A 17,221-nucleotide genomic window follows, 5' to 3' on the forward strand; every position below is an offset into this window, starting at 1 on the left:
TGTATATTCCTAATATCCTCTGGAAATTAACGAACTTCTATCCCAGATTGAAATCATTTACTACCACACATTATTATACTCTGTTCTCTTCTATGAAACGAGTTGGTTGTTTGATAGTGGACTTAAGTGTAATTTGCTTCCCAGCACAACACAGTCATGCAGAGATTGAGAAAAGAGATTAAAAATTTTTGTTTAAATTCTAGTATAAGCTCACACAGCAACAAAATAAAGAACAAACAACTATTAATTTAGCAATTAAACAAAACTCAAGTATCTGCATTCAAGATGGTAGGAAGGTACTCTAATACTGTCAATTTGTCTACTGGTGATAGATCTTTGAACATTCTAATAACTGTATGTACCTCATTAAATTGAGACCAACAGGTAATAACTTTTAAAACAATCAAATATGTTAGAGTCTGCCTATTTTCACAGATGATACCAATCATCAAATGCTAAAATTAAGGATGTGTACAATAAATAAAACTAAAAAGTAAAAACAAATGTTGGAAAAAAGCTAAACCAGTCAAAAAAACAGAAGTTAAACTAAACATTGAGACATGTGAAGCTGCTGTTTTAAGACCAATTTCTACAAATAGAACATGATTCTAGGTGGATAGATGTCCAGCTCAGTTGCTGCAGTTTCTAATTGATGCTAAAATAGATTTCAAACATTTTTTAACACGGCAACCTAAGTGTTTTCTGCAGATTCGTTTTATCACATAAAACTTTGGTATGTTTGAAAAATGAGCTTAAAGGGGGAAAAATACACTAGATTTCAGGGGATACTAAGTTAAGTACACCATATAGTAATGTAATAAAGTGAAAGCCTTTTGAAAAGGTTACAAATGATATTTACTTGATAAAATTCAAATTGATCTTTTTTAGTCTACAACATTTAAAACTTGTCTTGATAAGCTATTTTTCAAAAAAATACTTCATTAGATGATTACAAGAACTGTACTAAGAGCATCTCCATCTCTCGAAATTCCAAAATTTTTATAGCAGTTCAGCCTCCTTTGATACCATAGCAACAAAGCTAGACTGATATCAGCTTAGTAAATGAAATTGTAGTAATGGTACATTTACTTTCCTCCGGTTAGAAGATAAGTTTAACATCAGTACTAAAAATATTCAGATGCTTCAGTTCTTTCTTTTTTTAACACATAAGTCAATGTTTTCCTTGTTTTAAAGAGAGTTTAGAGTTTCATCAATATGTATGTAAATGGCTGTTTATCCACATTTGCCTAGATCAAATTGGCCTACTTGACTATAACTCACCACATTGTAAGTAAAGGCTATGCTTTTGTAAAGCCTTTATAATGCTATATATCCACACACAAACATCCTACAAAAATATTCCGTGGGAGGAAAATTTTCAATTAGAAAAAATGACTGATGCTTCAAACGATAAAGTAGTTAATACTGGACAGGAATGACATTGAAAACTTATTCATGTCTTCACTAAATGACTATAGTTAGATTGAAGAAATGCATTCAAATGGAAATGAACTATGAATCTCTTGATAGAGTCTCGCCATGTGAACAATCAAAGATTACAGCAGTTAACTGACCCATTCTGATAATGAAAGGGCTTCAATGAATTATACAGTCAATCTTACCAGCAATCTATAGAGACTCAGTAAACAATGAACTGTGCAGCCAATCCTACCAGCAATCTATAGAGACCCAGAAAACCTTTAGATTCTACCAATAACTTAATTTCATAAATAACCCTAGAGAACTGTACAGTTTCCATTATCTGGTACATTTCGAAGTACTGTACCAAAAACAGATTTATTGTTGAGGAAAAGGTTTGTAATAGGTTTTATTTTTATTCATTTTGAAATCAAGTGTATTTTTAAGGAAAGCTAATGTATTAAAAAATTAGTCAAGTTTCTAGATAATTTAATTCAAGTAATCAATTTAATTCGAGTAATCAATATTTAGCATCTTGATAAACCAGAAAGGGAGGGATAAAAAAAAAAAATAGACGACTAACTGGAGCAACCAAGCCAAACTAAGTGAGTTAGTACCGCACTGAGGTTCTTGGCATTTTCAGCATGTCTTTTCATTTCAAGAGACTCCACAGTCACTTGAGTGGCTGTCCCTTTCAGTTTAGTAAAATCACTTCGATAATGCATCTGTGAATGTTAATAGTAATTTCCACAGACATGAAACTAATCAGTTTCTTTGGTAAACAGAATACAGAAATATATATATATATATATATATATATATATATATATATATACTAGGACAAGGAAGACTAAAACAATTTATTTTCATTAAATAAGTCAGAAGCACATCAACAAATACAGAGAACCACATTTCAAACAATTCAACTTAACATTACATTGTATTGACATTTGGAGAAGTATATTTAGAGAAATCATTTACCTCTCCTGGATTTAGAAAACTGTGTTCAATGCAAAAGTTTTTTGTAAGTACCAAACAGAAAGACAATAAAATTTTAATAATTTTTTAAAATAGATATGGACTAAAACCTAAAATCAATAATAAATCACAGGTGAATATAAAAAAATAATAAAAGGAATTAATAGAAATGTTTAAAAATTCTGTCATCAAATATCAAAACTGTTTTGGCCTAAGAAACAGGAAAAGAAATGTTATATAAGTAATGATTTTTATAAAAGGGGGAAAAAACAGCATATGTGTTTGAGTGTGCATATATATTTATAAATATACATTCAATGTACATTATTTTAAAAACTTTCTGTATAAAAAAAAAATTTATATCAAGTGAATTTCATATCATTTCTTATAATTCATATGTGCAAAAATAGGTGTGCACTCACACATATATGCAAACAGCAGGTATTTGGTATGAGATAAAAGGTAGAATATTTATTAGAATAAAAATCACATATATATATATATATATATAATGGCTGTAAAGGTTTCAGACATTATAGCTCATTAACAATATCAAATTAGAGGTTATCTGAAATCTCTGTAGCTAATCTCTACAGAGATAGATATAGTCTCATATACAATAGGCTATGCTCAAACGACATAGTTACATGCTCAGACAAGAAGAATCCAATGAACAATTCAAATATCCCTTTATTTTCTATGCATTCACTAGTGTAACAATTTACAGTAAATATACTGACTGAAGGATAAATATCAATAGACAAACCTGCATCTACTTCTTACAATCTGGGTTTTGTCATGTAGCACTATAGAAAACATTTCATCTAAAACATTGTATAAAGAGATCTAGCCAAAAGCTAGGTATCAAATATTGTCCACAGACATGAAAGAGAGAATAATGGAGATACACACACACTAGAAACCCATACAATTGGTTCAATAGAACTGTATCATAAAACTGTACTGGTTTCAGTAACCAGAAAAAATAAAAGCCTAGTCTGATTTCACTGACTAGCTTCAGTTGTAGAATGAATAAAAGAGTAGATGAATAGAAGTGGCTAAAATGGAAAAATCAGCATTTCATTCTTCTGTTAAAAAACTGACCAAATTGCATGTAGATACCAAATATTATTAGAAACAACAAACACGGATGGTTATATTAAACTGGAAACAGGAACTTTAATACATGCTAAAGTGATCAAATATTGAACATGTTTAATACTTTAAGAAAAACAACACACACCAAAATAATAAATTCTTTTAACACTTAAATGTTACTAGATATTGAAGGATTTGAAGGAGTTTTATTACAATTATACTTACCTCTAAGTATGTATATGTATCAATAGTATATCTAGTTTCACAAACTAAAACTAGATTAGCTAAATAAAAGGAAGTGATATAAGAAGAAGTGGTGGAGCAAAAGCTGGTTGAGTATCAAAGTGAGTTACAAATAACACAAATACTCAGCGTGTGCCTTTTCAACAAGACATGCTGTATTGATTGAAGGCGAAGTCAATCATTGTAAACAACAGTAAAGTGATCAAGGGTAAGGGATAAAAACTGGGTGGAGAAGATGGTTAGTAGCACAAAATTGTAATGCCAACAGGCAATTGATAATTTCATGCTATACAAATATATAATTTGTACCAAACTAATGTTCTTTGCATTTTCTGTATGACGCTTCATTTCCAAAGTGTCAGCAACGGGTGTGACATTACCTTTCTGCTTTTCGAAATCACTGTGGTACTGAATCTGTCATAGGTAATTTCACAGCAAATAAATTATCATCATCATCATTAAGAAAGGAAGAGAGAAACATTGCTAATCTGATTAAGAAGCATTTCTAAAATTTACATGTAGAGAGCATCAAACAAAATCATTTCTAATTACTATATATATATATATGTTTTTGATATTTGAATTCGAAGTAAATAAAGTTATAAATAGTAAAGTGTAAAATATTGGGTTTAAAAAAAACCTTGGGATGGAAAAAGTCATAGGCTGCCTGTGGGACTTGAACTCACATCTTTTCTAAACACGACAGATGTTCTACAGCTTTTTCCATCCAAAGGTTGTTTTTTAAAGCTAATATTCCACAGGCCAGGATATCATTTATAGCTTTTACTTCAAGTTCCACCATCTAAAGCAGATGATTTCATATCTCTCAAAAATTCTAAACTCTTATGATGTAAGCATATTTAAATTTCTATGTATGAAGTACATCAGTTAAATTACTAAGTAGAAATACAAACAACTTTCTATATAAATTCTATAAACACAATCCTACTTAGTATCTTAATTCAAACATTAATAATTAATCTGTAGAAATTGTCACTTATTCTATTACATTAAAAAGAAAATATTCTTTTAAACGACTTTCTTTTTCTTTTCTATTAAGAAATCAAAAAACAAAAGAATGCATCTCTAAAATTGTATTTTCTCAAAGTTGCTGCCTAACATTTTAAAAATAAATGTTTTTACATAATGGTAATGAATAAAACAAATTAGTACTGAATTAATTCTTCAGTTCATGACATAAAAAAAAATACAATATTAAAAACATGGGAGATAGGAATAAGTCTTTATTAATAATTTCACCAAAAAAAAAAAAAAAAGTGCTGAAACTACTACTATATATAAATGCATATACATACGTGTATATGAAAATATACATTTGTGTGTATACATGTATATATATTTGTTTATATGTATATACATGTGTGTATAAGCATGTACGCGTGTGTGTGTGTGTGTGTGTGTGTGTGTGTGTGTGCATATTCATACATACACACATGTAAGTAGGTTGTGCATTTATTTGTAAGAAGAAATTTTTTTAGAAATAAGTTATTAAAAAAGGGGGGAAAGAAAACCTATTTCTACATTTAGTGAGATTAGTAAAACTAATGTAAGACAAAACTTTACAGAAAAACAGATAATCATAGATTTCATAGTTGTCTGGAGTTCCTAATTATGGTTCTGTGCAGTTAAGAGAATAAATATTTTATTTATTACATTAATCTTGGAACACTAATCATTTCCTATGTCCAACTTTAGGACATTATTCAGTTCCTGTGGATAAATACAAGTGTAATTCCTGGTCAAAATACAACCTATAACTACATTGTCCTACACCCACATAATCAATATATTGGAGCAATAATTGAGTCAACACAGTCGATATACTTGACTACAACTTGAGCCTACAGGATTGCCTGACATGTTAAAAATAGCAGCTAAATCTCACTCAAATCATGCCCTACTGTCAAAGAAAGAACACATTAAATAATGTGGTTTCAGATATACTATATATGAAAAAAGAAACAATTGACATGGTTTGCTCAATCAAACTGGCCTAAAGCACTAGTACAATATCATCCTAAAATTATATTCACTTCTTCAGTAATATGCATAATATAAACAAAAATAAGATGATACTGAGAAAAGCATCTAACATCATCAATAGATAATGTAAAATAACAATGTTTAAAACATGTTGAGCTATGAGTTAATTTATAGCAATATTCTTATAAAATGTTGGTATGCAAAAGAAATTGCTCAAAGATTATGAAAAGTGGTGACTGAAAATGAAAATATTTCTATAAAATAAAAGGTAAGCACCACAGAAGTGATTTTGATTCCCAGTTTCAATTCCTGGCATGCAAACTCCATGTTAAGATCTTTCAAAAAAATCAGAACATCATAATTCATTGTAGTATATAGTGTTGAAGGCACCTGTTTATGGATCCCTCCCTAATTACAAAACATCACACTATTGTTTATCATAGATGAAGTATTAAATATCTATAATTAAATTCTCTTTCACTTGTTTTTTAATATGACTTAGCAACTCAAAATCGGCCCTTAAGTTTTGAGAATTTTTTTTTTTTTTTTTTTTTTTTTTCCAACAAGTGAGAAAAATTTTCAGATTTTACACTATTAAAAATAAATGAACATTGATGACTAGCTATTTTTCAAAAATATTAGTTAATTTAGAGTAGAAAACAGAAACAGGCACACTTATGATTTAAAAAAAAACTGGGGTCAGAAAACAAACACTATTTTTAAGAGTAAAATATTTTTGAAATGAAGTGTTACAAAAAAAAAAAAAATATTGAAAATGGTTTTTCTAAAATTTCCATTGTGTCTTGATAGAACCTTATATTCTTAAAATTGACTCTACATCACCTAACATCACATGAGGAATATAAATCTTTGTTACTAATGGAGCCAAACTCAAGAATATTATCCAAATATTAAAAGTTGAAACTAAATATGCTACAATCATGTCAAATATATAATGCTCTTATTAATTTCACAATAAAAAAAATATCACCCCAAAAAAAAAAAAAAAAAGGGATTAATATTTTCATTATTTGTTGTGCAGCAGAATCAATGGATTTCAGAAAACTAGTCAACACCAAATGGTAACAAACAACCCTTCCATGCATCACAACTAAATATACCAGACTGATATTTTTGGTGTTTTCCAAATGTTGTTTTATATCCATAGGTTCTGCAACCATTGTATAGCAACCTTTCTGTTTCTCAAAATCACTGTGGTAGTTTACCTATCAATGGATCAAAAGAATTTTTTATTTCTTATACTTACAAATATGATCAATATAGTGATATAGTGAGTTGTCAAACAAATTATTTCTCCACTGAACTTTTGGTTTATGTACCACATTAGATACAAAATGCATTAGAGCATAAGCTTTTAGTGAGCTATGTCAAGTTTTGATTCTCAGTTGGAACCATTAAATGACATGCCCTTGATGTGGTGGATCAATTCTTGAAGAATGTTCTAATGGATTGGAGGAGCCCTTTTAGTATATTATAATCAAACAGATTTCATTCCCCCACAATTAAAATTGTTATCTACATGTATAAGAAATATAATTTATATTCCTCATGTCAGAAAAATTTGAGCGTGGAACCTGTTCCAGATCTTAAACACGAGTAGTCAAGCACCATAAACATCTTGGTACTGATTACTCTAACACTAAAGTCATGGTTTCCAGAATACCTGGAGATTTCATTTGCCCCCACCTAAGACAAACTGATAGAAATAAAGATTTTTAAACAGTAGACAGTGAGCTCACAATCTTTTGAGTTAAAACTTAAAATTTAGTCAACGTTCCAGCCCCCACCCCATTCACATCAAAGATGCTTTACAGGAATATGTCTTGCTCCAATATTTTTGTAAGTCTATACAAAAAAAAAAAGTTTATTACAATACTATAACACTATCCTTTGCAACTATAATTATGAATCTACAAATGTAACTTATTTTCCCTGAGTTACATTAAGGTCTTAATATAAATAAAAAAAAAATTTAATGCAGACCATTACTTCAATAATGCCTAAATTTAGAGAAAATCTTATCTTGAAAATATATTGATAATAACTCCCATGTCATAATAGGAAAACAAAAATAGAGTAGGCACACATGGGATAATTATCTTAATCATGCATCATAACTTAATATACCAGACTGATGTTTTTTGTGTTTTCCAAGTGTCGCTTTACATCCATAGGTTCTGCAACAGCAGTATAGGAACCCTTCTGTTTCTCAAAATCACTGTGGTAGTTTACCTGTTAATGGATCAAGGAGGACTTAATAATTTTGTTTTTTCTCTACCACTATTATAGTGAATATATATTTATGTATGTATGTATATGTGTGAGTATGTGTAATATATGGAAGCTTATTGACTAAAAATACAGATTACTGATTATTTGAAGAAAAAAAAAACTTTTAAATAGTTAAATAGAAATTGCAATCGATATTAAAATGTCAATTATAAAAACTAAATCTTAATAAAATCTCTGCACATAATTCAAAAGCTTTCATGACTTCACAATTATTCATATATCCAATTGCAGCTATACTTTACAAAGTTTTTTTCAAAATTAACAAAATAAATGTTAAAATTATCTTTTACAATATATTTAAAAAAAAAAAAAAAAAAAAGGGTATCAATTTTCACAATTTATACCAAACTCATGTTCTTTGTGTTTTCCAAATGTTGTTTCAATTCAATAGGTTCAGCTACAGCAGTGTAAGTACCCTTTTGTTTTTCAAAGTCACTGTGGTAGTTGACCTAATCAAGTACAAATATAAGCAGCTGTACAAAAACCAAAACGGAAAAAAAGTACCACATACCATAATATTTGGTAGTAAAGATGAAAGTGTAAGACTTTAATAAGTTCAAATATAGTAAACCTATAAATTCACCAAAAATAATTAATTGCGAATATAGCAGCTTAAAATAAAACAAGAAAGCCAAAAGAATTATATTTTTTCAAAAAAAAAAAAAAAAAAGCTATTTTATATTTTTGAAGTTAAATATATGTATACAAGGTAAAATTAGGCTAGAACGGCCCCAGATGTAAAGAAAATTTTCGAAATATTTTAATTACAAATATTAATACAAAACAATTTTTTCACTCAAAACATAAACACTATCTTAATATTATGATGTGAGGTATACATCACTACATCATAATAATTTGATAAGTAAATTATTTGAAAATTTACTTATCAAATAATTTAAATTTAAAACAAACATTTGTTATCATTTCTTTCTCGCCTTTTTTTTTTTACATATAATCTCATATGAAACAAGAATGGAAACATAACAGGTTCATTTTTCTTAATTTTTGCAGTATGTGCAAGCATTTACAGGTAAAGAAATTTTAAATTAAGGAAATACTTTTGGAACAAAACTAAAAGAGTAATTGATTAGTTATAAACAATTGCAATGTTAAGTAAGTAAATGGTTATTGAAAACAGAAAAATCAAAACAAAGACTGATTCAAAAATTACTATTTTTAAATCTCACAATGAGATATATTTCGAATGGGAATTTGGCACCACCACTTCTAGCTGAACAATTATTCTGTGCTGATGAAGGCAAATAATCTGGAAATCGCGATACACAGATATTGTTTGGAGCTGAGTGGGAGTGCTAGATTTCCTTGTTCAAAAACACAAGGACACAGATCGTGTCATATAGCCAGCTGGAGATGATGTCTCCTGGGGCTCAATTACAGCAACATTCATCCTAAACCAGGACTGCCATGTTATGTTGGCAAACAATCTTTACTACAAAGACTGATTCATCAGAAGACCTATTTATACTAATAATAAAACAGTAGAATCTAAAGAAACTAGTGTTGGACGGCAGCATTAGCATAATCTTATAACTATTTTAGATGTCATAAGCAAACCAAAAATTAAGTTCAACTTGTGTCCTTTAGACAGTTATTTTAATGTTTTGTTTTGTAGAATGCTTAATTAGCTAAGAAAACTATTAACACAAATTATAGTAGAAAACATTTTCCCAAGGTGTTATACAGTGGGACTGAACCTGGAACTATGGTTGGGAAGCAAACTTCTTACCACAAAGCCATGCCTGCACTCACACACACACGTCTTGAAATTTAGCAAAACAGCTCCATTTTGCTTTAGAGTGGAAGCATCTGTAGGTTTCATCCCAAATGGTATGAAATGAAGACCAATAGCATCCATATACTCTCAATTCATTTATTTATTTATTTATTGAAGTATTTAAATGTCATCAACAAGAGAAATAAGAATCTCGGGATTTATGACATTCGGCAATAAAACAACAATACCTAAAATACTAAAACTTTAGAGTAAACACACTATTATCAGCTTAAGACCTCCTAAGAAAATATATTTTCCACATTGGTCATACTAAGAATAAGACATGCTATATATCAAGAAAACACACCAGACGACAAGAGCAATAACATGCCGTACTGTAATAAAATAGTAACATGCCTTATCAACTATTCCAACTGTTTAACTAATAATGTATGGTGTTTTATTTCTCTCCAGGCAATTCACTATAAATTTTAGTCAAGCTAACATTAATGAATCATAAAATGGTCTTCTGTCTATAAATTGTATACTTAATATAACCAATATATTTCTTTTATTAATGACACTAGCCTAATAAATCCATCATGAAATATAGTATCAGAAGTTACACCAGCCGTTTTATCAATCAAATACCTCTGTGCAATAGTTACTGTCAAGCATGTGCTTTAAACAAAAAAAAAAACAACCACTATCTCATTCTAGGTTGAAGGGAAGTGAATGAATTCAACAAATTCAGTGTAAAACACATAATAAATGAAGATAAACTGTTACAGTAACAACATTGTTTATTGTAAGCCAATTTAAAATCCAAGAAGTTAGAAATATCTTGCAGCAGTAGGTGTGATTGTATACGTGACTGAAAGGAAAGAAGTGGTTAAAAGTGTAAAAGTATGTAGAGGTTTAAAGTTACTTTTCTAGTGTACTAATGTGAAAGGGAAAGGGTGTACACAGCTTTCATCCAATTCAAACATTTGACCCTTCTTTATACAACTTATACCATCTACATACATCACATAGCATAGCAGTAACTTCTTTCCTGCACATGACATTTGAGTCCTCTTATACCAGCTTATTTACAGAGCTCATTTGTACTTCATCATTTAAACACGCTAACATTATATAATAATAATAATAATAATAAAAGTAACATGATCTATCCACAAAACCATAGAGAAGCTATCATTATTTTGCTTCAAATTAGATTAGGTACAGAAAGTAGCAACATTAAATCTTAGTTAAAATTATATTTTAACTTGAATTTTTAGATGCTACTAAGACAGACAAGAATGCTACAAAAATGCCACAACTATTAGCCTCTAGTGAAGCCAACAACATCAATCAATCATTTAGATTGAATTCTGGTTAGGAAAAGTCAAAAAAATTGGATCTCTTTGTTACACTATTGTGAGGTAAATATTGATTGAATAAGTTCTGTTGAAATCATTGTATAATATTATGGATTGTATTCAGTCATAATGTAATCTTATCCCTGAAACAAGGGTATCTTTAAATTGGTTATTTATTTATCCGATTTCAACAACCATTAAACCATTAAAAGAAAAATGAACATAAAATGAAACAAGGCAATGAAAAAAATAAAATTCAATTCTTCTAAAATTGAATACTACCACTTAAAAGCCCTTTCAATTATTGTTTCTATTTCTAAAACATGGAATACATATAAACAATACAGTGTGTGTGGATACACACACACCATTTATTTTATGACCTTTTTCTAGGGTCATCACAGTCTAAGTGAATGTCTATTTGGAGTTACTGCCCACCTAGATGGATCAGAGGGCCACATTTTATTTATACAGTCCATTGGATACCCTTCCTAATGCCAACTACTTTACAGAATGTACTGAGTTTATTTTATAATAGCTCTAACACTAGAGCCTTCTCACTTCTAATTGCCTTCATCTGTTCAAGGCAAACATTACCAAGTGGATGGCTGAAGAGATAGTATGAGTATGATAAAGGAAATAGAGTGACAGAAGTAAGAGGGAGTAATGGAAAAGATACATTGATAGGCAGTTACATGTTAATCATGAGCAATGTAATAGGGGAAGAGGAAGTGATAAGAAGGAAACAAGGTTATGAAAGGGAGGGAATAATGGTAATGAGGGAAAGGGATTATAAACTAAAACCATATCGGTTGCTACTTAGATACTTGAGTTCCATGTATAACACTTATCAAACTCTGAGTACCTGAGTAAATGTAGCAATGCTTTCAGATTCAAAGCTATACAATACACTCTAATGAGTATTCATTTTATTTGATTTGAATGAATGAATGAATGAATTAAAGAGAGAGTAATTCAATCTTATATTTGAAAGTTAAGAGATTTGATGAAAGTAGAAACTGATGTACTTCAGTTGGTGGCGGGGAGTAGAGTGGAGTAAAATATCAGAAAACAGATCATGTGTTCAATGATATGCTATGTATTATTAACAATGAAATGGGACGAAGGAAAGAAAAACATATATGGACATTCAATAATTACCCAATATAATCCTATCTGTATAAGAAATATTTACACAGAAAAGAGCTTTAAAGAAATGAAATCACCCTTATGGTAAGTAGATATTTTTCTTTAAAATAGCTTTTGTTTTAGACATTAATGAGTGACAATATAAAAGAGTTTGAAGGCAATGAGAGGTTGCTCTGTTGGAAAACTTCTCTGAAAAATCTGTTTTATTATATGTTAGTGAATCCTGGTGGCTAAAGAATACTGTTCAATAAATGACAAATAAAATCTAGATCAGATGTAAAGGTGAACTTGAAAGATAGGTTAAATGAATGTCAAGGAAATTTAGAATATTTTAATGAAGCAAATATAAACACAGTATAATCATTTGGAATTGAATAGTATTTGCTTGAACTATAGTAAAAATATCAAGAATAAAGTTTTAGATAAACGCTAATTCTAACAGTATGAAGCATAAAAAATATTAACCCTTTCATTACCTTATTTATTTTGAGATGCTTTGTGTTTCTTTCAATTCATTTTAAATACAACAAAAAATTTAGTAAAATAACTTAGTTATCATTAAGCTGGTGTTAGGAACATAAATTGTGACTGAGGTTTGGTAGAAGATTTTAATTGAAGTCGAAGTTATCAAGAAATATTTTCAACATATAAAGAAATAAAGAATTTATTAATCAAAAGTATCTGAATATACTGCAAGATTGTGTAATTAGCTAACAGAATACAACAAACAAAAAGCCTGTTGCAAACAATGAACAATATCTTCACCAAACAGTTTAAAACAAACATTTCAGAGACTTATATAGCTTTCTGATTTGTATACTCAAAACATAACCACTTAAATTATGTAGCACTAAATTTAAATATTAGCTTTGGCGAAGATAAATGTTTACCTTAAGTTCATAGGTCATTTATAAAGTGATATTTAGTTCAGATAAGATTGAAAATATAAATTTACAAATAATCAGATCAAAAGATTACAAACTGATCTTTGATCTTTGAACCACGAAGAAGTTAAAACATACACGTTTGAAAGCAAACATAAAGCAGGTTATGAGAGGTGTCTAACAAATCTTATTACTGAAATAATGACATAACCTTAAACTGAACATAGCAAATTATTCCATGGATAATTTATAGTCCAGGATCTTCACTATTATTTTTTTTTTCGTTCACTTCACCTAAATTAGCATCAACTGATCTGTATTATTGACACTTCCTTTTATATAAATACATGTCCACCTCCCACCACTCAGTAGTGAAAATGATAGTAGTGTATAGAATAATCTAAATTTGATAGTTAACTAAATACAGAACCAATTATTTCTTAATGGTGAAGCTTATGTAATGGTACAAAGTACATGTTTCACTCGTCATCATCACCATATACCATTCTCTTGGATTCTCAACCTCTTTCTTCCATTGTAATCTATTGGCAGTGAAACCTCTTGTATCTCTGGCAATGTTGCTGATCCACATCTTAATGTTGTTAATTCAGGTTGTCCTTTGTTTACTCTAGGTGTGGCTTCTTTCTACTCAGCCTTTAAGCACAGTATGTTCTGGTGCATCATTAGTTCTTGTGGGGTGCAGGCAGCAGAATTTCCATTGGATAATGGTTTCCAGAAATATTCATTTCATGCCAATCTTTTCTAGGACTAAATTGTCATATCTACTTCTAATGTACAATACTCTAAGAGCCCATCTGTCTCTCAAATGCCCTAAACTTCTTGTCAGCTACTATAAGGGTTCATGTTTCACAGCTATATAAAGACACAGGATGGACAAGACCCTTAAGAAGGTGCATTAGCATTTAAAGCTAACAAGTCTATCTTCCTCAGAGATTGGTAATGCTTGTACATGCCATTACTAGCCAGCCTTTGCCTTATTTCTTTGTTGCATTCATCTGCATCAGGACACATACAATCTCAATGCTTCTAGTATAGATGTCAGCTTGAATTGTAATTTTCTTTATCATCCCACTCTTTTATCAGCCAACTAAACTCAGCACAGGACTTCTGTAACTTGAAATAGGACTTGTAATTTTTGTGTAGCAGCTAGCAGATCTGTGTCAACTGCATGTCTCAAGTTACTGCTGTCTCTTCTATTTTAATATCAGTCTCATTATCATCTCAGGGTAGATGTTGAAAAGGTGTGGAGAGAGGATGCAGCATTGGCAAACTGCTTCCCCAGGTTGAAGAATTATACCAAAAAAATATTTCTTATAGGCTTCTTAATCTTTGATGATAAAACTATTACAGTACATGCATCTATAACACAAATATGCATGCGTGTACATGTGTGTATAAAAATCTAAGTTATCTGAAGAATACATGTATTACTCTTTCTTAACATAAGTTTGAGTTAGAAAATGTGAGAAAATGCAGGGTAGTGTTTAAAAATTTCTTCTTTCAGCTTCAACACTGCTCTTTCACATTAAAAAACGGACATGGTTTGAGTTAACCTGTGTGTCTGTAAAATCTATAATCTATTACACAAGGAACTAGCTTGAATTTATATTCAAAGCAGCGTCTGATCTAAGTATATAAACACTCTATATGACCATCAGTAACTCACAAAATATTTACCCATAACTGGTTTGGTGCAGACGTCAAAACTGCCAGACTTATAATGTGGACATTATGAACATTTACATGGCAAAAAAAATTTTTTACACATATAAAAAAAGCCACGGTTACCCAAAAAGCTACACATTGTAATCTACTTAAATACCAAACAGATATTTAGAGATGGTGGTCATAATTTCACTGATGACAATGATTGGACTGCTGGAGTTATACTGTGTTAGAGAGAGATATTGATTACAAGCAGTTTGGTTAAAACCAATTGCAACTAGCTGACAAAACATTGTTGTAGAGATGTTATAGAAATTTTGTTATTTTTATTAATGCCAAAAATCAATAAAAGATGATTTGGGAGGGGTAGGCATAGGGGGAAATGACAGAGAAGAGAATAATAATAATAATAATAACTGCTGGGATGAATTCATACATTACATATTTGGTTATTGAAGGAGATAGATAATTTTCAATGAGAGCAGCATTTTAGCAAAATTAACCATTCACAAATCAATAGAAACACTTTGATCTGGACAAATATATCAATTTTCTGGAAAAGGATAGTATTTCAATTGAGAAGATCAACTCCTGCCCAATATCTCTATTATTTGTATTCAGTTAAGAGAATTCAGAGTGATCACACAGACTTTCCATGGTTGACTTTAAATAATAGTAGTACAACAGTTATGAATCATTCCATCAAGAGAGGCTATATTACAGGCAAATACAGATTGTCTGACAATTCTAACAGTGCAGTTAAAAAACAGCAGTAAATAATTGTGCAAGAAGTAAAAAGGATATTGGAGAAAAACAGAAATTCTTGTGGAATCAGAAAAGCTTCGATACAAGTATTCTTTTACTTGTTTCAGTTTTTAAACTGCAATGATGTTGATACACTTGTGTAAAGAGACCAGAACTTATTTTATCAATTCCTATTTACCAAATGGCTAAGTTCACCTTAGCATCAAAGGGCATAACTGATGGATTAAATGCAACAAAGTACTTTTTTTTGATGCACCAATTTATTGGAAAATTCTCTGATGCACACATACATACAAACACACGCACACACCTACAAACTAATGTAGTACATATAAAAAATGATAGTGTTTGAGTATGGAATGAATTAAGCAAACACTTTGTGTGAAAGATTGAGAGAGAGTCAATAATAATGGTTTCTATAAACTGATATAGATAGAGCTATGCTGGTGGTAGAAGAGTAAATCAATACTGAAAGGGGAACATACCAGTTAATGTGTGGGTCAGTTTAATGACTTCAACTAATTACTCAATCACACATGCACTCTCTGTCTACCTTACTCTATCACACATCTACACTTTGTCCATGCACTCTATTTCTAAAATCCCTAGAAATGATAATGACCTTTTGTTTAGATCAGTTTGAGGAAAATGTAACAAGACACTGTACAGTTAAACTTTACCATGCTGAAAGCAATTTGATGTTGCCACATGAGTTTTCTTCCCTGCATCTGCAGGCACAATGTGTTGCATTGAGAGGGGAGAAAACTCATATGGCAACATGATTTGCCTTCAGCATGCTAAAGGTTAAGTGAATTAGAAAACAATCTGATCTATTTTTAGAATTGATGTTGTTAGAAAAATAATGCTTTTCACAAAGTTTTAAAACTAAGGAGATTGAGGTAAGTTTGTAGCAGTTATTTTGTTAAGTGTTGAAGATTTAACCCTTCTGAAACCAACCTGCCTAGAACACCACTGGTTCTGTAAGACAAACTTTCTGTTTAAAATTAACTTAAAACTTCCCATTAAAATTTCATGTTAATTTGTTTCAAACACCATCTTAATAATGAAGTTATTTCATTAAATTCTCCATTATTTTCAAAATTAATTGAAATACACAGAAATATGGTAACAAAAGTGTTAATGCTTCAAGTTAAACATTCATATTGTATTTTCTTTTGTAAAGATATGGCTAAGACTTGAATGTGCTTATAGTTGTTGTTGGTGGTGGCAATTAGAGATTTTGAAATATAGCATGGCATTTACAAAATAAATTTTAATGGTGAAAAGAAGTCAGCAGATATTGAGGTTACTAACAAATGCAGTTAAATATTGGGTCATCCCATAAATAATGCAGTTTTTTCAATTGCATGAATTAAAATTCAGAGAGAGACAGGATAAACTACCTGCATCAACTTGTTATAAAAACAAGCAGTAATTTTACCTTGTACTTATTTTCAGTGCAAGTTTTGAAGAGTGCAGTTTGATTTTAAAAGTTATTTTCTCAAAGCTATAATGGAAATGACAAAGGTGCATGTTCAGCATATTTTGCTTTATGAATTCAATAAAGGCAACAATGCAAC

At 30.0% G+C, this 17,221-nt stretch overlaps 1 protein-coding gene across 17 annotated transcripts in view; it reads right to left on the reverse strand.

The window, feature by feature from the left end:
• LOC106869356 (LIM and SH3 domain protein F42H10.3) overlaps positions 1-17,221 on the reverse strand; it is a 156,804-nt gene that overhangs the window by 36,716 nt on the left and 102,867 nt on the right. For 14 of the 17 annotated variants that reach the window (XM_089354229.1, XM_089354220.1, XM_089354228.1 and 11 more), the window contains 4 exons: positions 8,400-8,504; positions 7,891-7,995; positions 6,864-6,968; positions 4,048-4,152 (listed from right to left, as the gene is read on the reverse strand). In XM_089354229.1, the coding sequence (XP_089210355.1) occupies positions 4,048-4,152; positions 6,864-6,968; positions 7,891-7,995; positions 8,400-8,504 (420 nt within the window). The remainder of the gene's footprint in view (positions 1-4,047; positions 4,153-6,863; positions 6,969-7,890; positions 7,996-8,399; positions 8,505-17,221) is intronic. The other 3 variants (XM_089354227.1, XM_089354230.1, XM_089354221.1) reach the window with 1 other exon arrangement.

This window comes from Octopus bimaculoides, chromosome 6 (genome assembly GCF_046866305.1).
Source record: "Octopus bimaculoides isolate indiv1 chromosome 6, ASM4686630v1, whole genome shotgun sequence".
Taxonomy (NCBI): Eukaryota; Metazoa; Mollusca; class Cephalopoda; order Octopoda; family Octopodidae; genus Octopus; species Octopus bimaculoides.